The sequence below is a fragment of the Mustela nivalis genome (assembly GCF_964662115.1).
Source record: "Mustela nivalis genome assembly, chromosome: 8".
NCBI lineage: Eukaryota > Metazoa > Chordata > Mammalia > Carnivora > Mustelidae > Mustela > Mustela nivalis.
In genome coordinates, this window is record NC_139027.1 from 32,253,896 (window position 1) to 32,281,542 (window position 27,647).

At 40.6% G+C, this 27,647-nt stretch overlaps 1 protein-coding gene across 20 annotated transcripts in view; it reads right to left on the reverse strand.

Annotated features, from left to right (window-relative positions):
* The window catches only part of SLC8A1 (solute carrier family 8 member A1), a 379,580-nt gene that overhangs the window by 322,545 nt on the left and 29,388 nt on the right, over positions 1-27,647 (reverse strand). For 6 of the 20 annotated variants that reach the window (XM_082743273.1, XM_082743270.1, XM_082743268.1 and 3 more), the window contains exon 1: positions 1,435-1,722. The exons of 2 other annotated variants lie outside the window; for them this stretch is intronic. Coding sequence is in view for 2 of the 18 variants with exons in the window: in XM_082743259.1 (XP_082599385.1) it covers positions 1,019-1,087 (69 nt within the window). In the remaining 16 variants the exon portion in view is untranslated. Of the gene's footprint in view, positions 1-1,018; positions 1,296-1,434; positions 1,724-2,705; positions 2,860-2,935; positions 2,954-27,647 lie in introns of those variants that run through there. 12 more of the 20 variants (XM_082743271.1, XM_082743269.1, XM_082743265.1 and 9 more) reach the window with 6 other exon arrangements.

Sequence of the window (27,647 nt, forward strand, 5' to 3'; positions counted from 1 at the left end):
TGCAGAACCCCCTCCTAGTTGCTCCCCATTTCCCCATTTCCCTTAGCAAATCTTCCTACAGATGCTGGGTTGTGGGTGCTCCAATTGCTCATATTTGGAGATCCTCAAGCTATGCCTTTAACCAGATCTGATCAGAATCCACCTACCCTGCCAGCTCCTCCATGATCTGGATGCCAGGACTGTCTTTACCACATCTGTCATTTTTTAAAAAGCTTCTTCCACTACACCTCCTACTGATATCCTTTTTTCTCTTTTTAGTCTTTACACCTCCAGCAGGACAAAGTTTGTATTGTTATAGTCACAACCACTAGTGGCTGACTAGCAGGAGAGATACAGAGCGCCTGCAAGGGAGCCGGGCTAAGGGGGGGTTAAGCAGATATCTAGTGCAAGGCATGACTTTCTTTCCAATGACTGCGGACACCATGCACTATTGCTCTGTTCAGAAAATTCTTTGCTAAATTTGATCACTCTGCTTTCAATCCAACCACTGCCACTTTGTCTGGAGAGGGAAATACAAATTGCTAGCCCCAGTCATTCATCAAAACAGTCAACAGAATCCTTGGTGGGGGGGGATGTTTAAAATCAAGGATGCAATCATACTGTCTTTTTAAAAGCATCCTCTGGGCAGATTTGGTTTCTTTAGCCGACTGTCCACCCGTAAGACCTCCCTCTTCTTCATTAAGGAGGAGACAAGAAGGATATCCTCACACCTCAGAACACAGACCATTTCCCCAAGAGCCAGCAAATCTCCAGAGGCAGATAATGCAGCTGCAAAGTTCCCTTCGAATCTCGTGGGGGGAAAGACGCCTGTGTGTGCAGGAACCCCAAGGCACACCCCGTCATAGGGCCCAGAGACGGGAACCCTCCAGCCCATTCCCTTCGCTGTAAAGCCCCCTTGCCTGTTCCTCCTGCCCCAGCCACAACTCCCTCCTCTCCGCAGTCCGAGGTGAAGGCGCACCCAGAGCTGGCCGGAAACGAGCCTCTCAAGCGTGGCCTTGGGGAAGACCCCAGGAATTACCAGGAGGTGGGATGACCGCGGAGCAGAGCCCAGTGGGTGGGGACGCCTGGATCCCCAGTAGCGCGGCATTCCGGGCGGACTTAGCTCTTTGCGCCCCGAAGCCTCGGAGCCCAGCGCGGCGAAGGGTGCAGCATCTCTCCTTAGCAGCCCTTTCTTCCTCCGGCAGCCGGCACTGGCAGGCAGGCACACTCACGCCCAGACGCACCAGCCCGAGCAATTTCGCTCCCCGACAAGCGCGGACACCCCAGAAAACGTGTGGGGACACACGCGCGCGCACACGCGCGCACACACACACACACAATCCAGCAGCCGGTCCGTGGCCCAAGCGGAGGGAAGTGTAGCCTCAGGAACAAGAAATAGCAAACAGTTGGCCGTAGCGGACCAAATCCCTTCTGCTGCCCATCATAAGATCCTACCTGATCTGGGGGGAGTGTGGATGGATCCGTCCCCGGTTCCTCCACGCTAGCAGGCAATACGGCGCGCTCCCTCCTTTTAAATAGCTCCCGACCGGGAAGAGGTCGCTCCCATCTTCTGGGGGAAGCACAAAGCAGGCGGCGGCGGGCAGGCTCCCGAGCAGCGCCGGCACGAGCGGGAGCGGCGGCTGCGGGCAGCCGGTGCGCGCGGGCGGGAGGCAGGCGCGGCGGAGGCCGGGAGGCTGGGAGGGCCGGGGCCCGGGCGGCGCGCGCGCTCCCCCTCCCTCCCGCGCACACTCGCCCGCCCGCCGCCCGCCCGCCGCCCGCAGCCTCGCACTCGCTCACACGCGCGCTCGGCCCCCCCGCCGCCGCCGCCGCCGCCGAGTCCCGGCGCCCTCGGCGACCGCCCGAGGTGGGGAGAGCCAGCGCGTTTCTGGAGCCCCGAGCGGTCTGGGAGCCTTTCCAGCCTCGCAGCCTCGCAGCCTCCGCCGCCGAGATTTGTCGGTTTGCTCCCGGCCCTCGGCCCCGCAGTGCGTTCTGGCCCCGCGCTAGCGCTCCCTCGGGCGCCCAGCCCATCGGTGACACGCGCAGACGGGCGCTGCAACTTTTCTTTTGAACCTTCCTCTCCTCTCCCACCAGGCAGAACCCTCACCCCGACTTGCCTACCCATTTCTCACCTCTGGAATTGTTCATCCAGATCTATCTTTCTTCCTCCGCTTTCTAGCCCTCTGCTAAAGGAAGCTTTGGCTTAGCAAGGGGACCTGGGGATGTATCAATGATTTTCTCTTACATCCTCACTGTGTTTTTCCTACGTATAGACATGCACAGCAGTACCGTGGCCAGACGCTGCTGACACAAGCAGATAAGGATGTGGGGGTGAAGGGAGAGGTATTCCCCAACCGAGATCTCTGAAAGATTCTCCGTGTTGGTATTTCCCTCAAAGATTGCAAAGAGCTCACCTGGGAATAAAGACCAAGAAGCTGTTTAATGCGAAAGCCCGTGCTGCTTCTAAACTACACGGAGGAGTAAAAGCTGAGCATTAAGGTTGAGTTGGGAAAAATCTAATGCAGCAATCGACGAATCATTCATTGGCCTTTCCAAGAGAAGCATTATCATTGCCAATACATCACTTCCCCATAATTAATAAAGGAGCATTGCACCAGGCCCTTGCTCTCTTGACAGCTCATTCATCCTTACAAATCCTTAATGACTTGGCAGGATGGAAGGCTAGACCCACTGTGGAGTTCACAAACCTGGCTGCCCATCAGACACACCTGGGAAGCTTGTTGAAAAAGGCAGATTTTAGCATCCCATCTTGAGACTCTGGCGTTGCAGTCCTCAAGCGTGACTCCGAGCTTCTGTTTGTAAAGCACCAGTTGGCACTCACCACTGGTGTAGCTTGGTGGACGCGTGAGGGGTCAGGGACAGCTGTATGGAAAAGGTGAGAGGAACAGAGCATAGGGCAGAAAGTTAAGTCCTTAGGAGAGATCTCCACACTACTTACTCTGGAGCTCTCTGGCAGCCAGGCCACAGGGGAAAGGAGCTTCTGACTCCAGGAATCCCACTGTTGGATTATGAGGCCAGTGGCTCTCAACGCTGACTACACTTCCAAATCTCCTGGGGAGCTTTTAAAAATCCCAGTGCTTAGGCCACACCCCAGACTGATTAACTTGGAATCTCTGGGGGTAGGACCCAGGCCTGGGTAACTTTTTTTTTTTTTTTTTTTAATACCCCAGTTGATTCCTACCTGTAACCAAGGTTGAGAACCACTGTTCTAGCCCCAATATCTCTCAACTCTGAATGTGCATACGAATCACCTGGGGCTTGTGGGTGCCTCTGGAGCAGGCCTAGGATCTGCACTTCTAGCAAACTCACAAGTGATGTTGGTATTGCCGGGTGATGTCTGTGCTTTAATTAACAAGGTTCGGCTGTGTCCACCTAATGGTTGGGAATACACGGCTTCATGGTGGAAAGCAAGCTTCTTCTTGTCTTATATATTCCCAGGAGTCGTTCTCCCCTGAGAACATTTTCCTTTCCTCACTAGGAGTTAAATGTTCTTGACTTGCCACAGACTTTTTGTTAGATTGCCCTGACTAGTGGGTGTAAACAGAATGACATGTGGGGAGACAGAGAAGGTCACCATCTCTCTGTAAGAGTATGTCCTTAGCCAAAAATTACTTAGGGTACTGATTTCAAGAGAGTGTGAGAGGCAGACATTTGGCTCATACTCAATGAAAGGGACTTGGAGAGAAAAGTGGCTGCTTTCTAAATGACACAGAGCATAGCCTGTAACTAATGACTCTCCCCACAGGAAATAGGACCAGGCTAAACTGCAGGAACTGAGCAGAAGAGCTGAATGAAAATGTGAGTGGACTACATCTCATTGGAACAGATTCTGTGGAAGGGGCGTAACCTAGTCTTGCTATTAGGGACCACTTGGTGAAAGCTCTGATTTTCTCAGAAGTGTAAGCACACTTGTGATATGGGCGACACCAGCCCTGTCTGTATTCCAGTGGTGCCCAGATTTCACTTTATCAGTAGCTGAGAAAGCATTAAGACTTCATCTTGTTCCCCCTTATTCCTCCTCTTTTCCAATGTAGTCTGGTATTAGGTTAATTTGAATTTGGTGGGAAAATCTACATAAGTTCCTCTCTTTTGTTTTTTAAGTTTTTTTTTTTTTTTTAAGATTTCTTATTTATTTATTGTCAGAGAAAGAGCACAAGAATACAGAGTTGCAGGGAGAGGCAGAGAGAGAAGCAGGCTCCCCGCTGGACAAGAAGCCCGATGTGGGACTCAATCCCAGGACCCTGGGATCACGACCTGAGCTGAAGGCAGAGGCTTAACCGACTGAGCCACCCAGGCTTTCCTAAGTTCCTCTCTTTACCTAGAACCATTAAAAGGCAGCCTAGTGCCTAGTGATTTGGCACCCCCTTTCTAATTTGATTCAATTTCTGAGTCCTTAATTTCTTTTTTCCTTTCATTTCTCATTTAAGACCTTTATAAAGGTTTCAGGGCCCCAAGGCAAGTCAGACCTTTTGCTCCCTCCTAAATGTCATACATGAATGGATTTTTATTGCAAGAATTATCAAAGACTACATCACTAGCAAGGCTCTAGGTAAGGAAACAGAGTGGTTTCTGCAGCCTGTGGCTTTGGAAAGAAGAAATACTCTACGTAGGAAGGTGGTGATTTACATTCCAATGCCAATAGTTATTTCTTAATTGTATTCTTGAATCTTGATTGCCAATCTTTTCTTCAGGCTTAGGATTCAGAGATATGGGTCTCTTCTGTTAGGTATCTGAAGGAGTAAGGCATGACCATTTGGGGGTCTCTACAGGAAAATCACTAAGATTTGATCTATTCTAAAGACGGTTCAAATTCTCATGAAATAATTCCCACAAACCTTCGGGAGACCTTATAGCAAACTCACTTTCAGACCAAGTGTAAATGTTGTGAATTAGGCCCTACTTTCCATCCAGTCTACAGACAAATTGGGCATACGATCAATCCTACCAAAATTTTATAAAATATTTAATATTTTGCTAAAGCACTCAATAATTTTCCAACATAAGAAAAACAAGTACTTTGCTGTCATTTCTTTCATTTGTACTTTGAATTACTTAGGTCAGAGGTACCATCCTTGTTTTTATAGTCTTGGGTCTTCACAAGTGTGTTCATATGGAGTTAGTAATTCTCCACCTTGTTTCCTCCTCAACCAGTCTTCACACTCAACTACCGGCTCATTCTTGAGCTCAATCTGATACTCATGTCTACATAAGAAAACAGTAGAATAGCTCGTCCCAGCATGGTCAGCACGAGGAGCTCAGCTTTAGCCATTCTCCTTCTCTTAGGAACTTCAACTAGCCCACTGGCATCATTTGTCTTTTGGGCTTCCAATGCTACTGATTGGATCCAGTGTTCTTTGCTTCAAGGGGGACTACAGGGACTTTTTAAAAATTGATTTCTAAGTGCTATTGTTCCTCCTCGCTGGAGTCTTGTTCCTACAAGTAAACATTTACTTCTCTGTTTTATTTTCACTAGTTCAGCACCACTCTGAATTTCATCCAGTAAGTGGGTCCTACTGCTGGGTGGAAGCAGACTCCCCAGTAGACTCACAGTTATAACCCACAATTCCTTCATTGGGAAGGGGTCACCCACTTCCTCTGAATTTGTTACAGTGTTTGGATCAGGGACCGGCACTTCCACGTTTGAGTGATTTATCGTCGTGGAGTGGGCTTGTACAAAATCCTGACACTCTTGTTTTCCATTTCTGCCTCATCACATTAAGGACATTATCTAGTCAGTGTCCCACAACTTGACCAGTGAGTAACTTCATGGCAGAATCACTATCTAGAGCAATGAGTAGATCATAAAAGAACTGAAACTGATTAAAAGTTAAGGATTTGGAGTCAGAGTATCTGGGTCTGTATCTCACCTGAGGCCATGGGATCTTGGGGAAGTTCTTTAATCTCTCTGAGTCACAGTATCTTTGTCTGAAAAACCTAGACTGTAGACTCTCCTTAAAGGAGTTATAGGAAGGATAAAATGTATATTATGGGCTTGACTTAGTCCCTGGTTACGGTAATTACTCAATAAATGATGCTATTGTTATTACCATTGTTGGTAAGTTTCCATAAAAATGATATTCATAAAGTAAAAAAAAAAAGTATTTATATAATTAAGTTCCACATAATCAGGCCATCTCATTATCAATAACGATTAGGCCGTCATTTATACTATACAGAATTCTATACTAGAAATAAACCCAGGGAAAATGAATGCTCTACACTTTGAGAGTACTTCCTTCCTCTGTAATGAAAGAAGCTGTTGCATGCTTTCTAATTCTGTTTGTACAGAGTGCAGGTATCTGTCTCATAGAGGGCCACTCTATCTGTTGTATATTGGCTTGGTACAATGTCAAATCCACTTATTCATGACAAAGACCAAAACAAATAGTTGTTTATAGAAATAAAGTTGTGTTGATGTAAGCATGAGGTAAGTTATATCACGGCATCATCATCTCATCTCTCCTCACCAATGAGAACTCAGCAGTTCAGCTGGTAGAGCACTGGGGGGAGGGCTTTTCGATAAAAACATATAAAGAGGCAACTGTGACAAAGGGACATTTAGACTATAAATACCAAGAGTCTGTAAGGCCTGTCTGAGAGTGCTCAGTCTGGGCAAGGTGACTCCTTCTCAGCTAAAATAGCTCTCCAAAGACCTTGGGGCATTCACTCTTGCCTTGGTCAAGGCGACTCTTTTTGGCAGTGGTGAAAACCATGCAACAGCCCTTGGCAAAGATCATCTTGCCCATCAACACCAGAGCTACCGTTCCCTAGCAACACGCTCTAGCAACAGGGAACTTTAACTTCTGAAGGGACAGCTGGACGTGAGCTCACAGTTGGCGGACGTGTCTCTCCCAAGTACCACCTCCTATAAAGGTTCAACCCCACTGAAGGTGGACTTTATTCCTTCCCTCTCCTCTTGCCTGGGATAATAGTGTGATTAATCTATCATTGATTTGGACTTTATTATTTCTTTATTGGTTTATTAAGAGACATCCTATTTGCTATTGACTAGTGAAATTCCCACAGTGCAACTGCATTGAATAAATTGCTGGCAAAAAACCAAAACAACAACAACAACAAAACCTCAGTCTCTGAGCATTAATTTGCTTTCCAAAACAAAACAACATTTTTGCTGACTCACAATATTTATTTTCCTTTATGTCTGGGTATTAACTTCATCCCGTCTCCGTTATAATCTGGGGGCATAATTTCTGATAGAGTAATTCAAACAAATTCTACTATAATGAAGATTTTGCTTGTTCTATCAATCATATATATTTTTAAAGATTTTATTTATTTATTTGAGAGACAGAGAGAGAGCATGACCTGGGGAGGAGGAGAGTAGGAGAAGTAGAAGCTGACTCTCTGTGGACCAGGGAGCCCGATGTGGGGCTCGATCCCATGACCCTGAGATCATGACCTGAGCTGAAAGCAGACATTTAAAGGACTGAGCCACCCAGGAGTCCGTCTTATCAATTATATTAATAGATGAACTTATCTGTGACATAAACTTCTTCACTAAGTTTGCACAAACTTTCCTCAACATTGATTCAAGGACTCTACCAAAAGAGACTGAAGACGAAGCCTCCAGCGTGCTCTGTACCAATTATTTGTGTAGATATTAAAATTATTTGCTATCTACCACCTAACTTTAATTTAAGAAATCCTTAGGCATTGATGAGGGAACTATGATCACCCTTACTTTACAGATTGAGCTGGAAGAGATTTGCCCAACCCAACAAGTATCAGTTATATTGTTACAAAATAATAAGGAAGCCCAGACCTACTCTTGGAGATTCTGCCTTCACTGACTGAATGTGGAGAATGGGCACTGGAAAACTGTTAAGTTCCCTGGGTGGTTCTGAGTTTCAGCCAGAGCTGAGAACCTCTAGCCTCAGATCAAATAGCTAATTAGTGGTAAAGACGAGTGAAAAAATCCCTTGACATCCACTGCTTGTATTCTGCGGTTCCATCAAACCTTGATATCTAATAGAATATAAAAATGGAGACTCTTTCTTGAAACTTGAGAGCTCACAAATGTTTGGCAGTCTTTTTACATCTCTAAGGGGCACAATTGGGTTTTGTAATTGACCAATGATAGATAAGCAGATTGGAAGAGATGCTCAAGAAAATTGAGACCATTGACTACATGGTCTCTTTCTGTTTTGTTGAACACTCAATCCCCAGCATTTAGAACAGTTTTTGGTACACGGTAGATGAATTAATAAAGCATATATTGTGCCCTGTCAGGGACTGCCCTGTGTTGACAAAAGATGGATTTGGGTTCTAGGGTCAAGTAAACTGTTGGGCCCCTGTCCAGTGCAAATTGTAACTCAATAGCAATCATCTCCTTGTAGCTATAGTGCAGGCCCTGGTTAGCAACTGATATCATCACCATATCCACACCCACAGTCCTGCCTGGCCACCTGCTCTGCGATGACAGACAGATTGTCTGTGACATTGCAGGAGGCCAGACCACACAGAGATGGCAATCTGACCGAGCCTCAGGCTTATGCTGGTAAACTGACCCTTTGTCAATTATCTCAGGAATTACTTATAAACTCATTTGGCTCACTTTGTAAGAATGTCAGAGAATCTCTTATTTCCTGTTAAGAGAGGCTCTTTAAGCATATAATTTATGGATATGTGCTTGTTTCCTTATTGATTATTTTTCAAGAGTCAAGGGACCTGTGAATTTTCTGATATGTTCAAAGTCATCAAGCAACTCTTATTAAAGGCAAAAAGCTGGACAGAGCAGAGACAAAGAGAACACTTTTGGGAATAGTCATATTAATTCATTTTCTCATTCATTCCTTTATGTTCATTCACCAACTACTGATGAGGGCCTACCCTCTCCCAGGCACTGTCCCAGACCCAGAGATACAATGGAGGAAACATCAGTTAAATTTCCCATCCTCTGGAACTTATATTCTACAGGAAAAAGAAGAGGCAGTACACAAAATAAACAAATGAACTCATGCTAGGGTATCAGCTGGAGATAGTGCTATGGAGAAATGAAGCAATGAAAACAAGCTTGTGACCTCAGGAAACAAGTACAAGTTTTGGTGGTGAGTTTTGTGGACACCTCCGTGAAGTCAGAATTTCTCATCGACCATGCTTCCCCGTTTTGAGAGTCCCACACAGATGAAATGATAGAGCACAGTGTTTTGTTTGTGTGATACTCAGTTTCTGCCATGAGTCGAAGTTCCTTGAGGAGTTCCCACCTCAAAGCAGCCAGCCTTGGTCAGACTCAGCTGCCGGGGCCCAAGCACACCATTTCCACCTCTGTATTCAGGTGCATGTTCCTCTGATATAAATCCAAGAGTTGTTCCAAAACAGCAGACAACTCCCAGAGGTTGCACATAAAATGGCTATATTCTTTCTAAGGCACAGCTGTTGCAAGAATTCTGACTACCCCTTTGGGTTTCATTTCAAGAATGGTGATTTAATGCAATTGGATGACCAACTTTACACAAGGGAGCTCTCATGGGGGGAACTCTTCCCACAAAGTCAATAGCACTGGTGAGGAGGGAGGGGTATAACGTGTAGCTTACTGATGGTTCCAGGGCTTTTTCCATGAGTTTGTCACACCTCCTGTATCCTTCTTCCTATATTCTTATCTGAGATCACACAGTACACATACCACACACCCATACACACACACGCACACACACACACACTCTAGCACAAACTCACACACTCACATACACAAATCTTAACTGTGACTAAATATCTACTTATTGGAAAAATCACCATTTGCAGATTTGCAAAAACCCATAGAAATAATAGCTGACTTCTTGCTTATTTTTTTTGTTTTGTTTTGTTTTGCTTTCTAATTTTATTTAACCTTCATGGCCTTTTATTGGCCAAGTCCTATACACTTGATTTCAAATCTCCTTAGAGGCTCATAGGCTAATGTAGAGTACCACCTAGGAACTGCTCTCTTTCGAAAAGAATGATGATAGATTTGAGGCCTAAAAAAGATACTTGATTTATGCAACTTACAGATCTTGAGAGACATTTGGTTTTTGTCTTCCTTTTTCTTTTGTCAAAAAAAAAAAAATCTCTGAATCTAGAAATGGCTCTAGGAAAGATTTTAGATGGAAATTTTAGATGAAATTTATTCACAACAAACTGCCAACCTAACTCCAAAGAGTTGATCAATAAGTATATGTTGAATAAATGATGCAGATTAATGGGACACGCCTTATTATAGGAAAATCATATAAAGGAAACTTTGAAGCCCATATCCCGGCCGGACCTGTAAATCATTCAGGCAGCAAACAGTGAGTGATGACTCCATCCGGTGCCATGAGATAAGTCCTGTGGTACTTAAAAATGAGAATTAGGTAACTCTAGGAATTTAGCTTCGTAGTAAGAATTAGACTCTGAAGATTTTTGAGCACGTGAGTGCTATAGCCAAATATGCATTTCATGAAGGTACATCTTGGGGAGGGTATGCGTTATGTCAAAGAGAACATGGCAGGGATAAAGGGTCCAGCAGGGAGAGGATTACAGTCATCTCAGGGAAACCCCAGCCAGTACAAGGACTCTAAGCTATGACTAGAGAAGAAAGGGAATATAGTTATTTTTCTCCTTGGCTCAGATCTTCAGCAGAGTCTCATTACTGCTCCTTTCCCAGCCCAGTACTTTTGAAAATTACTGAGTTTTCACTTTCAGGGGAATCCTTCTGGATAGTTCCATTTGGAACACATATGATTTCTGTAAGGCTGTTGGTATTCTAGGAAACAAGTCTCCTTTGAGTGTGGCATACTAAAGGGGTGGGGGAGGGTCATCTGCTTCAGCAGGCAAGGAGACTATTTTATCCCTGGGGTGGTGCGTGGTGATAATGACCCGAGGACAGCACTTAGTTGGTTTTATTATTGATTTTAAATTCTCTATGGACAATGCATCTCTATACTTTGTAACTTAGAGTCACTCCTCCCAGTGCCTGACCCCCTTGATATGTGGCTGAGTTCTTAATAGGTTATAGGAGACTGGGATTATCTGGTCTTCTTTTTGTGACGTAGATCTGACTTGTAAGTTGGGAGCAGGTGACAAGATCCGCCTTTACAGCCAGTCTACTAGTAAATTGCCAGACATTAAAATCGACACTGTGGGAAAGCCAAATGGAGCTAAGTTTGGCAAAGGATGGCCTTTAAAATGGGCCTCTTGCTTCCCCTAACTATAGCTGTTTTTAATATTATTTTAGAAATATACAGAATCAATGAAGGAAAGCTGAATGTAGTCAGAACATTTAATCAAATATTTATTGTCTTTCAAACACACACACATCCATAAGAACCCTGTTTTGCTAAAAGTACTTATTTTTTTAAAACTAGTCTTATTTGTTGGATAACAGATCCAAGATGAACAAGTTAGCTTGATTTTTCATATGTATTTCTGACATCTCTTGTGACCCACCCTTATTCTGACACAAAGTGGAAGTTTGTACATTTGTCATTAGGAGAAATCTAGTGTTAATTTAACACTAACACTACTTGACATTGTAGGATATATTTTTTAAGTGAAAAGCATATGCTAGATTTCTAGATCTTCATCCCCTTGTTTTAAGATGAAATGTTATTTATTTTATTTAAATACTCCTATATTTCTACCTGTTTATTCAAAATTAAAAATTTCTGAATGTGGTATATAAACAAATAAGCACACTGGTGTGTTGCACACTCTGTCAGGAGCTGTGGGAAGATAGTACTCAACCAGTCCCTCCTCTTTGAAGTAAAGAGGGGAGGCTCCCAGAATTGCTTTAAGGATGGGAAGAATCAGAGACTGCCAGCTGATTTCCAAGTCTTAGTCTCTAGTCCACTTTTGCATCCTATAGTCCTGAGGTGGTGGAAAGACTACTGGGGAGAAGTGGGGTGTGGTGGTCTCAGAAATAGGACTGCCTCAGGGAAATGAGATTGGGGTGTAGACCTGCCAAGGATTCCATCACAGGAACTAAAACTCAAAATAATAATCCAATCACACAGAAGTTCCTCAGTGCCTGGAAAAGATGCTGAGTAAAGTGTCCCTCCCCAATGGGAACAGCTGAGGACTTTATCCAACCACACTGAGCATATAACCTAGAAGATGGCTCAGCAGCCCTCCTTCTTCCCAGCAGGAACAGTCTGGGAATGTAGAGGAAAGAGGACAGGCAGAATGTGGACAATATCCCCTTCTTCCCCAAGGTCTTGGGGTGGTAGGGCTGCTTAGGGGCAATTTGGAAATTCGTGGGGATGTTTTGTTGTTGTCACAATAATATGGATGTTGCTATAGACACTTACTGGGCCAGGGCCAGGAATGTAACACATCTTACAATGCGTGAGTCAGTCCCATATGGTGAATAATTGTCCTTCCTTTCATATAATTTTTGGATGTTCTACAAAGCCCTCATATAGGTGAAAAACTTATTATCTGAGCCTACAACTTTACTCTAGTTTTTGTATAAGAACAAAGTATTTTTGGCATGTATTAACTTACACTGATTTCTCCAGGAATAAAACTATTATGTATATTGAGGGAAGATTGAACTTTGTTTTATTTGAAATTTAACAAGAGCTGTTTACCATTTTGGAAAAACTTCATGGTTGGCAATGTTGTTTGTTAACCAACATTTGTAGCTGTTCCCCTCAGGGGGGTTCTACATAGTAGGACAAGCTTCTGCCTGCTCCCACATATCTTCTGAAGTCATACCTGGGATGTATAGACTGAACAACATATCAGCTCATTATAAAATGTTGGTATTTATTCCCCTTTCATAGTATAATGAGACTATTTTATAAAATTAAGAAATATGTATGGAATAGGTTATATTATCAATTAATTTTATTTTGCAATAATGAAGAGGTTGCTGTAGCATTTTCCTGTAAAAGAGGGAAATTGGATCTGAAGGGATTGATCACCTCTCCAAGTTCATAAATGTCTATTACTTACAAATACAGTCTGCGGCGCCAAGGGCAGGAGCTGTGGGAGAATTCTGAATCTATTCTGAGGTAGAAATTTAATAATACATATGAATGAGTCAATTACACTAATGAGGCTCTTTCAATAACGAAAATTGATCAGAATTTTTCTGAACTGGTCTGCCCGTTAGGGAGTCACTGCAGGGAAGGACCTCCACCAGAGCTCCACTGGAGGCAATCATTCCCACAGGTCATAATGGTCTTCCCTGAAGCTTTCATATCCAATTGGATGATCACATACCGGAAGAGCAGAAAGAGTGTGTAGTTATAGTTTTGCGACTACCTCGCTGCTGCCAACTTTGTCTCCTTTTGCTTCTTCTACAGAACAATAATTTGCTATAGTTTGCTCTTTCCTTAAGGTCATAAGAGCACTCGGGGGTACCTGGGTGGTACAGTCTGTTGAGGGACAGATTCTTGATTTCAGCACAGGTCATGATCTCCTCGTTGGAAGATAGACCCCTGCCATGGGGTTCCACGCTCAGCGCAGAGCACAGTCTGCTTGGGATTCTCTCCCTCTGCCCCTCCCCATGCACATTCTCCCTCTCTCTCTCTCTCTTTCTATAAATAAACAAATACAATCGTTTTAAAAAAAAGTCCACAACAGCACCAAGCTTTGCTTCTCTTGGAAACTGAGAATATTAATAAATTTTCTGTCTCTTTGAGGATTATTCTGAGAATCATTTGGTTCAATAAACATGAGGGGAAATGTGATTTTGTACCTTCTTACCATCCAAAGCCCTCAGACCTTTAATTCATATTGGTTGGTTGAATACGTCCTCCTCCCCTTCTCAACCCAACAAGCACAGACTCTGGAAATTTTGACTTGGTCTTTATATTTCCATGGATGATTCTACTTTCTTTATTCTCATGTATTATGTACCTGAAAAAACTATGATCACTTGATAGCATTAACTCTTTCATAAAGGGCCCAAGAAAACACTAAATATGGTAGTGTCTAGATATTGAGGTGAAATAATCATATATTTTATAAGAACAGGTATTCTAAAATCAAAATATACAGAGAAGGCAAGAAGCTGGATAAGCGTTTTAAAAGATGGATTAATGTGAGAGTGAATCCCACCAGGCGAACTGTTAATTAAAGCCTGCGAAACGAATGGAGTGGATCCCTGAGGCTGGCTGGAGTCTACACTGGTAGAACACGGTGTTTATTGTGCCCCTTTCAGTTTGTATCTGACCCTCAGGAGGGTTGTTGAGCTTCAGTTTTTACCTGTCCGAAGACTTTGCTGGCAAGCCCAAGCTGCCTACCTTGGAAATGTCTCCTATTGCACAGAGCTGAGAGTGTGAAGGGGGATGGGTGCCGACCCAGTACCACTGCTGAAGACCAGCTCAAAGGGAAAAGACTTGCTTTGTCAAGTGTGGCCCATAGGTCATACAGCGGCACTGCCCTCCGAAACAAAGGTCAGCATCCTGAGGGTTCAAGTTGCTTCTGATGAGGGGTGATGGTGCTTTTAATTATTTAAGTACAACAGAGGAAGGACACACTTTAAACTGTTTCCTTCCCTTCTCTAAATTCTCTTTCTCCTCCCAAACGTTGCTAGCTGCCATCTTTGTCTCCTCTCGCCTCTTCTCCAGAATGGTGATTTGCTACCTTATGCTCCTTCGTGAAAGGTCATATAATGTCTCTTTGTATCTGACATTCACATAAACATCTTCTGTCCTTCTTATTACCTCCAAAATGCTGTTTGCTTTAATTAAATCCTTATTAATTTCCACTTTTTCCCAAAGAGAACAGCAGTGTTTTCCTTTGATACATTTGAATTTGCAATGGGCTCACCACTTCTATGATATTCATGACATTAAATATTTATGGCTCTCACCTCGCAATCTTCACAAAGGAATTTTTAGTAACAAAATTAGAATTAAGACTTTTTCATGTATGACCATATTACTGTGCAAAATTTACTTAATTATTATTAGCTATGTGTATAACAATAAGCAAACTACTTCAGGATCCTACATCTCAGGCTTAACATCTGTAAAACGGGTATCTGGAACTGATTTCTCTTTTTTCTTCCTTTAAAACATTCAGATTTCAGGATATAAAGTCTCAGTGCTTACTCTAGGTTTCAAAGCTCATGTTCCATCATTGGTCTACATTGCAACTTATAAAAGAGGTGATATGGAATTATCAGCAACCTCCTCCATGATTGGAAATTCTCTTTATCTTGTTAAGAATCTAGTCGTTCATTTTCTCTGGAAAGATAACTTTCAGATAATACTGACTTCGGTGGTGTTTATTTATTTAAAAATAAGTGGTGTTTATGTATTTTTTTACTACTTATTGTGATTGCTTTTTATAGAAAATTATTCTTTCTTATCCATCTAAATAATAATTTTTAAAGTCAACAATCTCTCAATCATTTTGATAATGAAGACTTGTCGTGTTTTGCCACATGGTTCTTAGCATTGCCAACTAAGTTTAAGTAGGCTTCTCCTGAAATCAAAAGAATTTTTAGATTATCACAATTTTCCATTTTTATTTTAATTTCTCTTAATTAAAAGTAGATTTTCTTTTCTGCATTTCATGTATTCCCAGTGTGCATAAATTTTTTGTATACAGTAATCTATATTTAAATACATTCTTCACTTTTTATTGTAGTAAGTTTCAAACATAAGTAAAAGGAAAGAGAGAAGTAGAGCTAGTCCCCACGTACCCATCTTTGGCTTCACCAGTTAACAACAAATTTTTGACTTTGTGACATCTAGATCTCCCTCCACTGTCCAGGTTTGATATTTCAGAGCCACCCCTGGATATTACACTATTGCATCAGTAAATAATGTGTATTTCTAAAAGAGGACTTTGTTTTTTGTACTTCAACAACATTGTCACACTTAGAAAACTAGCAAAAATTGCTTAATGTTATCAGATATCCAGGGTAGAAATTTCTCTGATACTCTGAATAAATATGTTTGCAGGTAGTTTGTGAGAACAGTGATCCAAATAACATTAAAACATTATGTATGTACATAATGTCTTGAAAAATGTCTTGAAGAAGCTCTATAAATTCTTCTTCTTTTTATTTTTACAATTTAATATCCTAAGAAATCAAGTCCTTTGTTCTGTCAAGTTTCACACATTCTGGAATTCACTGAATACATTACTGTGGTATCTTTTAATAGACTTCTGTCTTCTATCTTTTCTATAAACTTGTTGCTTATCTGGCATGACTGTGTGATAGGGAGACTTGTGCACATATCTTTCATTTTGTCATATCAAGAAGCCAATAATGGAGGGTATGTGCTTTAGTGAGTGCTGTGAAGTGTGTAAACCTGGCGATTCACAGACCTGTACCCCTGGGGATAAAAATATATGTTTATAAAAAATAAAAAAATTAAAAAAAAAAGAAGCCAATAATATTGGTTGGCTCTCCTTCTGTGTTGATAAACCTAGTGTATTCAGGTATTACCAGCTTGATTCATCTGTCATCAATTTCCCCATTTGGTGTTATCAGCAGCCATCATTGATTATTGCCTGGATCCTTTATTTCATTGGAGATTTCAAATTGAAAATATTCTATCTGTTATTACTTCATAATTTACTAGTTGGAATTCATAAAAGCAGACATTTCTCTTGAAGGGGAGCAGAATTTGCCACCCTAAATATGTTTTGGTACACAAATTATTTCAGAGTGATTATTTTTCAGAAGCAGACAACACAGGAGAAGCTCTGAAAACTGAATAGAAATTACCATGTTGTAAGAAACATTTACTTTTATAGGGATATCTTTATTTGTAAGGTTGACCTACTCTGTGTACCAGGAGAAGGGGGATGACCAAAACTCTAGAAACTCTTATCAATGAGGAAGCCTTGTAAGTAAATCTGAATAACAACAGTAAACTTGATACCTGTGCTTTTCTTGATGACCTTCCATTAACTGGCTGCTTCCCCTGCTCCCCCCCACCATTTTTCTTTTGTCTTTACATGGAGATGGCAATTGGGTGATGGTTTGGGCCATTCTGGGAGTTACTCAGTTTTCTGCATATCTCATATATATAGGAAGTATACATGTTATTAAACTTCTGTTTGTTTTTCTCCTATCAATCTGTATTTTATTACAGGGAATCACTGCCAAGAACCTAGAAAAGTAGAGGGGAAATTATTTTTCCTCCTCTACACTCTCACCAACCATTTGGTTACCCTGAAGTTTGATTTGAACAATTTTAATACTTTCACTAATCCTGCCCATGCACACTCTTTCCCTATTTTCTCTTACTTGGCTTAATCCACTTTTTAATGTAACCCACCCCTTTAACATAGCATTGAATTAAACATGTAAAAACAGCTTTAATTCAGTTAGAGCTCCATACTTTATACAGAGATTTTAAAATTTCCCGTTATGTTTAAGTCCAAGTAGTTTTTTTAGAGGGCAAGCTGGCAAACTTTTTATTTTTATGGTACATGCCTTTAGTCAGAGTAATTCTACATCAAGCAACTTAGCCAAAGAGAACAACTGAAAAGTATGCACAAATATAAATGCACAGAAATTCAACACAGCATTGTTTATAATAGCTAAAAATTATTACAAATGACCTAAATGTCTACCAATAGGCTGTGTAACACATGATAGCCATTAAAAATGGAATTAGAGATGCATATTGACATGAACAGAATGATCTATAGATCAATATAGAATATAGAGCTATACTGACATGAACGCATATTGTGTTAAAAGCAGGTTATAAAATATCACGTATAGCTAAATGCTATAATTGTAAAAAGAATAATTTCAAAAGAATAGATACATACATATATATACATATGTGTATACATATGTGTGTGTGTGTATATATTTATATACACACACATAAATTAAGAAAGCTTATCCTTTCAAATGTTATTTATATTTACTGATTTCTGGACTGTAGCATTTGAATAACTTTCTCTTTTACTTTACTTGCTTTCAATAATACATAATTTTTTTTCATAATTAACATCATTATGATTAAAGAAGTATTTTTCAACTCATGATAAAAAACATTTCTTTAATCACAAAAAAACCCAATAAATAAATCTTCAATTGCAAATAAAGAAGATCCCTGTTTATTGTCACTTAACTAACATACATCACCCTTTCCTCTTCCCTTAAACGTCATGGTACAGATTACAAAGAGTTAAGTGGTTTTGCTCTTGCTATGATTTCTATCTTCCCACTTTTAAAATTTTATTTCTGGACATGATGCTTCTTATCACCTGTGAAATTGCTGATTTTACACTGAACTGAGCTGCTGGAAGCTTTACACTGAAGGTTAAGTTTCTCAAACAGAAGCCTTTGCCACTGTTAATGTTCTGTGGTCTATGGAGACTCTACACATAGTACACTATTCAATCTTTAGAATCACTCTGTGGTGTAAGTATAGATAACCTCACTTTACAGATGAGAGGAAAGTCCATGTTCACACAGCTAATAAACCCCTAAACTGGGAATTGGACCCAGGATTTTTGACTCCCAAGTCCCTTCTTTGCCTGCTTGACCTCTTGGTCTCATTCACCTCTTTTCTGCCTTGAAAGTCTTATCTGACAAGTCCTAACCACACAGAGAATATCTTACTTAACTCTCTGCCACCACATTTCTGTTGGAATAGATTACCTTATCCATCATTGTCTAAGCTCTTACACGTGAGCACAGCTTCAACTCCTGTGAAAGGACATGCTACTTCCTCCACCACTCCAGCTACTGAGATGGTCATAAATGGTGAGGCAAGCACATGAAATTGCTAGTGTTGCCTAAACATAATGTTTTTCCATCAGTCACATAGAGGAAGCACACCCTTCATTAAAGTAAGAAGTAACCGACCTTAGATATCTGGCTGGGAATACCCTATTCATTCACCCCAAGGCAAGAAATTTGACAGGAAATCTGAAATGATTACTGCAATTTCAGTGAACTGAAACAGGTTGTTTGAAATAGCAAATAGTGAAAATATCAGATAACTTTGGCAAAATAGGGCAAGATTCATTTTTTAATCAAAATATTCTAAGACCAAATGTACATATACATGTTTCTATATCATGTTGGCAAATCTTTAAAAAATCAAGAAATTTTAAGATATTTATCCATCTGTGATGCACCATCTGATAAATGAAAAGGGCGAGGCATCAAGTATAGGAGAGAGTACTTTTCTGGCTTGGGGAAGGAATGTACTGAGATGTGCTATGAACACGCTTGACCTATGTCTAAGCCAGAGGGATTAGAAACATGGACACAAAAGCAGAGGAATCAAAGTGGTCTGGAAAGCCAAGTGCTGTCAACAGCGACCTTCTGACTTGCATATGATATTCTTGCCAGTTTCAAATATGTATAGTCCTCCAACAGATGTTTTTGGAGCGCCTAGGACATACCAGGCTGTTCCAGGTGCGGTGAATATAGCACAAGAAAATGTAACCACCCCTCTGGAGTTTGCATATCCAATCAGTGGAGAGCAAAATTATAGACTAGTAGATTTGTAAGGGCCATTGATTCATCCAACTCAACAAATATTCCTGGCCACCTCCATGATGGAATAGAATGGACACACTCTCTGAGGTGAAACTCGTGGTTTAGAAGGCAGCCTGGAGTCCAACAGGTTGAAGATGGACTTTATTACAGCACAGTATAGTGAAGATAATGCAATGAGGAGACACAGAAGTCAGATTTAGGAGCCAGGAGAGCATCCTGAAGGAAGGACTGTGAATGCCAGAAGACAGAACAAAGATTTTTCCCATCCTGCCCTGCAGTTTTGAGTACAGTGAGTATGTCCGGGGGGACAGACCTGAGACAAAGAGGATTGACAGGTCCTAGCACCTGGTAAATGATGATAAAAACTGAAGATACTTATCTTGGACTATTAAACACTAAAACCCAATAAATACTTAATTATAAGTAAAATAAATTTATTTGGCATGATTTCAGATAGCATATTCCTGTCAATGGCTAAATATAAATTTTCCTAAAATCCCCAGTCCCATTTCTTATATTTCTTCTGGAAATACCTTTCCCTCACTATTTATCCAGCTAACATCCCCTCATCTCCTTTTCGACATTCCTTATCCTCTTCCCTGTATTGGTTTTCTCCAAAGCACATAACATCTTGTGAATATACGTATTTCACTCATTAGTTAGTAATCCACCTTGTCTCAAAATAATATGTCATGTAAAGGCAGAGATTTTATACATCTTGTTTACAGCTATATTTAAAGTTCCTCGAAGAATGTTGCCCTACAAATATTTGTTGAATCAATGAGTGAGAGTTGTCTAGAATATGAAATGCCACATAGAACATTTTATTTCTATTACAGATGATTGAAAGTTAATGGGTATGTTTATTGGAGTATTAATGCAATAGGTAAGGAGTACAAATATCACGGATCTATTTTTTTCATGATAGAAAAGTACACTTTTCCTTTTTGTACATCCCGTGTTGGGGAACTCATTTCCTCAGGCGAGGTGGGTAGACAACTCTGATCTTTCATGTTTTCTTCTCACATTGAACCAAATTTTGCCACTCTGAAATTGCTATTTAGTGATCTTAATTCCAATATGAAATGATAATCAATATAGAAGTGGACATAAACCGATTTAGGACTGAAAACATGCCTAGAATATACTTTTACAAGATACAGTCATGGTGCTAATAAAAAAAAAATTATGTGATCTAGAGCATTCCATTTAAGATTATTTCCACTGCTGTCCTTCCCGTAGTGCAAAGGATGAGACTGGCTCTCCAACAGGCTGTCTTCCTAGGAGGCTGGCTTTTACTGACTCCCACTGTCCTTCATAGGGACAATACCGTCTGGCCAGATGATTAAATATGGGTTCTGGCTTGGGAAACAACGTTATCAGGAGATGATATTCTTAGCTCTCACAGATTCTTTCCTATAATTAGTAATCTTCATAATACACTGTCTTTGTTTTCTTTCTTGGGGCATACGTTTAACCTGCATAATGAAGAGTTATCACATGGTTACCAGAGAGAGTACCAGAAAGGGAAATTTACTCTCGAACAAAAACGTATATGATTTCTCAATGGTAAGATTAAGTTTATCTTTCAGTTTCTAATTACTTGAAAATCTCAATACATCCTAAAGTGTTGATGTCAGCTTCCCTTTTTTCCTCCACAGTTCCTGCTAATATTTTCATGTTATTCTCAGTAATGCTTATAATGGTAGCTACCATTTCTATATTGATTATGATAGGAGCTAACACTTATTAAATATACCTAGCACTGTTCTGGACACTTTAGAAGTATGAAATTATTTAATCTTCTTACCAGTCCTTCGATTTAGGTACTAATAGTATCTACATTTTAAAGTTAAAGAAGCTGAGGCATAGAAGGGTTGAGTAAATGTAGGCCATTTTGGGGGAGCCTGTGCTCATGGCCACAGTGTTAGATCTTCAGATTTTCCACGGCTTCCCATTTGGATTCATGTTTGCAAAACTTTAATTAATTGCACGTGCAAATAAGCTGAAACAACTGAGGGTACACTAAAAACCTTGTGGAAAGAGGGAGGCATAATGAATGCAAAAAACCCAAAAATCATGATTTTCTTGGAGTCCTTAGAAATACATCTAACTAAAGTAACCAAGGTATTTAACTATGTCTTTATCATCTTAAATTTAAGTTATAAAATATTTATTGAGGAATCTATTTGTTGATAGTTTGGTGTCATAGATCAGCAGTTCTCAAACTTTGTGGACCCCGTTATACTCTTAGAAATTAGTGAGGATCAAACAGATCCTTGGTTGTGTCGTTGTATAGATATTTATTAGAAGTTAAGAATTTATGTGGTTATTTATTCAGCAAAGAGAACAATAGTATACCTACTACCTGTTAACATAAATGATAAATTTTTACCTAAATAACTACATTTTCTATAACAAAAATATTTAGCAATGAGAATGGTCTTGTTTTCCATAGTTGAAAATATTTCTGATGTTTCGCTTGAGGGAAGACAGCTGGATTTGCATATCTGATTCCCCATTTAATCTGGTTTGTGACAATATCACACACCATGTAACCTCTGGAAAACTCCAATGTACACTTGTGAGAAAATACGAATGAAAAGGAAAATAACATCTTATATTATTATGAAAAAAACAGCATTGACTTTGTGCAGCCCTTGAAAGAATTTCCGAGGTATTCAAGAGGATGCAGATCACACATTGAGAACTGCTGTCTTACACTGACAGACGACGAGAAAAACAAAAGAAACCTTAGGACTTCCTTTAGGTAATTACATAAGCCGTAGATTCTCCTATTTTCAGTTCTGTTTTCAAAAAAACACATAGCTTCCTATGATGCTTCAGAATTTTTAAGGAGTTTGAAGGAATTTTGCTCCCCTCAGCAATTTTTTATTAAGAATATAGTTAACAACCTTAACATATTCCCAGACTTGTTTTATTTCTAAGAGCCTTTTTTTTGTTTCATCTCTAAGAGCCTTTGTTTTGTTTCAAAGCATGGGACTAAATCAGTAATGAGAAATTAAAAGCAATTTTTAGAAGTCAGTTGAAGCATTTTGAGGGCAATTATAGAACATTTGATTTTCTATGCGAGTGTAAGAGTCTCTTTTAAGAATTATTACTTTTCCTGTGTACATATTCTTCATATCATCCAATTTGCAACTTATTTTCCCTTGTTTTCCAATAAAGGAATCCTATAAAATCTCTGGGCCTAGGCCTAAAACACAGTCCTATCCATTTCCCAAGGACACCATGTGCTCTTGTCCAGACTTCTTTGCCTAGTCAGGAGGTCTTGTCAGTTGCAAGGAGGCTAAATTCTTGATACCCGCTAGAATCAGTGCATTCACTTAGGGATAGAGAGGTCAAGTCTTACCCTTCTGACGGATGCATTAGCCAAGGAATACTGACAAGAAACACAGATAAAATCTAATGTTAGGTAATAATGGCCCTAGAAAAAACTTAATCAAGTTAATGGGGATAGAGGTTGACAAAGGAGGGATTTAGGCAAGGTGGTCAGAGAAGACCTCTTTCAGTAGGTAACATTTGTCCAGGAATCTGAATAAAGAAAGGGGAATGTCATTTCTGGGGCAAGAACAGTCCTGGTAGAGATCATAGAACATGCTGATTGCCTCAGGTCAGAAGAAACTTAGATTATTTGCTTTTGAGGAAAGAGCAGGGGCCAGTGTGGTTAGAGCAAAGAGAACAAGTCAAAGAGATACAGGAAATGAGATGAAGACCAGGAAAGGTTGTTAAAATTGATTCTAAGAGTTCTGGAAGCTCCTGGAAGGTTTTGAGTAGAAGAGTGTCATGTTTAAAGAGAATCACTCCACTGTGGAGAATTGCCTCAGGGGCACGGTGGATGTAGAAAGACCAGTGTGAGGAGAGCTGTCAGTGGCTTTCACTAGGATATCAGCAGTGGGAGAAAAGGTCTTTTTGGATGACAAAGACAGTGGAATTCATTGACAGATCAAAACTGGGATATATGAAAAAGTAAGTAAACAAGGGTGAGTGGATTTTTCTGTTGAACAATGGAGTGAATGTCAGTGTTCTTTCCTAAGATAGAGAATCTAGGGGCTAAAAAATGAAGGTTTTTTGAATGTATGACATTTGTGATGCCTACTAAGTATCTAAGATGGGATGTTGTCTTCTCAGTTGAGTGTGTGAGTCTGGGGTTGTGGTCCGAAGTAAAAATTCGAGCATTATTGATGCGTGTATGGTTATTAAAATTCCTAAAAAAAGGGGTGAGCACACTGGAGGCTGGCACCTCCATTATTAACTTCTGTCCTGATGGTATGACTATATCAAGAAGAGTGGAGTATCTCTTGAGAAATGTACATTTCTTTTCTCTCCAAGGAAAGCTAATTGGGATTGAGGACATACATGATTCTTTTGATGCCTGAGTGTCTGGGAATAGTGATCATCCATTTCAGATGGTCTAATATAATCACCTTTCCATAGTCTGTCTCGTTCACTCCTTTATATATAACACCAAACCTGATGCCTACTGCATATTAAGTACACATTAAATTTTGGAAGGGGCAAATGAATGATTAAGTCAATGAATTAAAGTTAATAGTCTATCTTCTGTGATATTTTGGTCTGGAAAATATGGTAATGACTAAATGTATGGGTGCATCTTACATATAGCAAACGTAACATTCCAATGACAGTGTCATGCATTACTTGTAACATTCAATGTTTAAAAATATATGATACTGGGGCGACTGGGTGGCTCAGTGGATTAAACCGCTGCCTTCGGCTCAGGTCATGATCTCAGGTCCTGGGATCGAGCCCCACATTGGGCTCTCTGCTCAGCAGGGAGCCTGCTTCCTCTCCCCGCCATGCCTGACTCTCTGCCTGCTTATGATCTCTCTCTCTGTCAAATAAATGAATAAAATCTTAAAAAAAATATATACATATATATATATATATATAAAATACTGTTTTCTGAAAACAGGGATAGAGAGCTTGTTAAATAAACAGGTTAATTTCCTGGCCAACATAATCTTTTAAAATTTGTTTTTAATAGGCTGAACTACCACTGGAGTCTGAAGAAAACATCTGGTTTCTACTATCTTAAAAGATGGAAGACCTTCTGCGATGTAGTCCTAGACTGAGAGCTGTAGCTCCCTATTCTTGAAGCCCTCTGAATGCATGCAAAAAATCAATTCATGGGGTGCCTGGGTGGATCAGTGGGTTAAAGCCTCTGCCTTCAGCTCAGGTCATGATCCCAGGGTCCTGGGATCAAGCCCCGCATCGGGCTTTCTGCTCGGTGGGGAGCCTGCTTCCTCCTCTCTCTCTGCCTGCCTCTCTGCCTACTTCTGATCTCTGTCTTCCAAATAAATAGATAAATAAATCTTAAAAAAAAAAATTCAATCCTTTCTGCTTCAGGTTGTTATCTGTAAAATAATCCACCTGCTCCTCTCCCCCAGCCCCCCTCCCTATTTCTATGTTTCACATTATTAAAAAGAGGTAATTTCTTGCCACGTAAACAATGTTTGAGAAGCGATTGCTCAACTTTACAGTCACCGTCCAAATGAAAAAGACTCTTGACCTTTTGCTGAAGGAAGGAAAGGGGTCAGCTGGCATGGAAAGTTCCCTTCCTCTGGCTGAAGATGAACTTCACTGCATTTTTCCCTGCTCTGAACACTCAAGCCACATGAGTAATTTACCCTTGAGTTGAAATGTTGAGTGTTGGTAGCTCTGTGTGTGTGTGTGTGTGCGCCTGTGTGTGTGCGTGTTTGTATATAGGGGGAGATTGGGTCAACATGGGAACTGAATGCGAAGACATTGGTTAATAAAGTTCCAAGAGGCCCAGAATATGTTCGGTAAAGGTCCATTTCTGAATTATAGTAGCTTGATATGGCATAGCGAATTTCCAGAATAGTTGTGATGCCGTACTTCTCAGGAGCTATTGGATGGCAGCTCAGGAAAAAGCTGGAGACGATCACCATGTGTTAACAGTTTTTCCGAGAAAAACACTGTATTACTACATGGCATTGTTATTATTCTGGTCTGCCTCCTTCGGCCACCCATTTTGGCATCAAACTGTGAAAATCCAGCGATAAAACTTCTGGAGGGTTGTTTTACTCTCCTGTCCATTAATACTGTTTGAGAGTTAATTTCTTTATTCTGTTCAAGGTCCTTTTCTTGCATGGTTTTTCTACTCTCCACACACACATACACCCCCTCAACCCTTGACCCCTCAACAACTCATTCCAACACACACAATTTCCATTTTTCTGCAAAACAAAACAAGCCACCTGTTAAAGGCTGTTCTACTTGTCACAGGGAGGACAATGGATTTAAGCCCTAATCAGCAGAGAACTGGGCTGAACCAGGTGTCTTTCAGTCCCTGTTTACATATTGCTGAGGCTAAGTAAACTCGGTATGACCTTAACAGAGCTAAACTATCCCCACAAACTGCAATGGATAGTCATCTTCGTATTTATAAATCCAAACACTAGAAAAAGTCTTTAAAGCAACATGTGTTAGAGAATCAAATGCACTGTCCATTTAAAAGCCTACGATTTTGTTGGAGTAGTAAAAAGCCAGTTTTCTCATTGAAAAACTCTCCTATCATATAGAATGCATATCTTTCCCCCATTTTTTTTATTTTTTTATTTTTATTTTTTTTAATTTTTTTAATTTTTTATTTTTTATAAACATATATTTTTATCCCCAGGGGTACAGGTCTGTGAATCACCAGGTTTACACACTTCACAGCACTCACCAAAGCACATACCCTCCCCAATGTCCATAATCCCACCCCCTTCTCCCAAACCCCCTCCCCCCAGCAACCCTCAGTTTGTTTTGTGAGATTAAGAGTCACTTATGGTTTGTCTCCCTCCCAATCCCATCTTGTTTCATTTATTCTTCTCCTACCCACTTAAGCCTCCATGTTGCATCACCACTTCCTCATATCAGGGAGATCATATGATAGTTGTCTTTCTCTGCTTGACTTATTTCGCTAAGCATGATACGCTCTAGTTCCATCCATGTTGTCGCAAATGGCAAGATTTCATTTCTTTTGATGGCTGCATAGTATTCCATTGTGTATATATACCACATCTTCTTGATCCATTCATCTGTTGATGGACATCTAGGTTCTTTCCATAGTTTGGCTATTGTGGACATTGCTGCTATAAACATTCGGGTGCATGTGCCCCTTTGGATCACTACATTTGTATCTTTAGGGTAAATACCCAATTTTATTTTTTTTTAAAGATTTTATTTATTTATTTGACAGAGAGAGACCACAAGTAGGCAGAGAGGCAGGCAGAGAGAGAGAGGAGGAAGCAGGCTCCCCGCTGAGCAGAGAGCCCTATGCGGGACTCGATCCCAGGACCCTGAGATCATGACCCGAGCCGAAGGCAGCGGTGTAACCCACTGAGCCAACCAGGCCCCATTTAAAAGATCAGTTTCTGATGGGTTCCAAAGGATCTCCGAAGCAGCCAGGTTTCAGTATGATTTTATTCTTTGATGGATTTTCTTTTCTTTGTTTTCCTTTCCTTTCCTTTTTTTCTTTTCTTTTTTTAATGATTGTATTCATTTATTTGACAGAGATAGACACAGCGAGAGGCAACACAAGCAGGGGTAGTGGGAGAAGGAGAACTGGGCTTTCTTCCCGCACAGTGGGGAGCCCAATGTGGAACTCGATCCCAGGACCCTGGGATCATGACCTGAGCTGTTTAAGGACTGAGCCACCCAGGTGCCCCTCTGTGACAGATTTTCTAAGGAAATTCACATCCATGTCACTGGATGTTGCACTTTATTATTGATCAACTAATTTTAAATTTCAGGAAAACTTTCAAGCTCCGCCAGTTGGGACCACTAATTCAGAATGTGCAAAGATTTAGACATGTGGTTATTATTGAATAAACATTTAAAATACTTGACTGAATTTCGGAGGTCCTTTCTGGGGGGAATTGAATTCTAAACCAGTATATTAAGAAAATAAATGTTCAAGAAATGTCAGAATTTGTCCTTTTTTGTATGTAATTTTTTTTTTTTAGATTTTATTTATTTATTTGACAGATAGAGATCACAAGTAGGCAGAGAGGCAGGCAGAAAGAGAGGAGGAAACAGGCTCCCTGCTGAGCAGAAAGCCTGATGCGGGGCTCGATCCCAGAACCCTGAGATCATGATCTGAGCCGAAGGCAGAGGCTTAACCCACTGAGCCACCCAGGTGCCCCTTTTGTATGTAATTTTAACTTACAAATTTAAAATT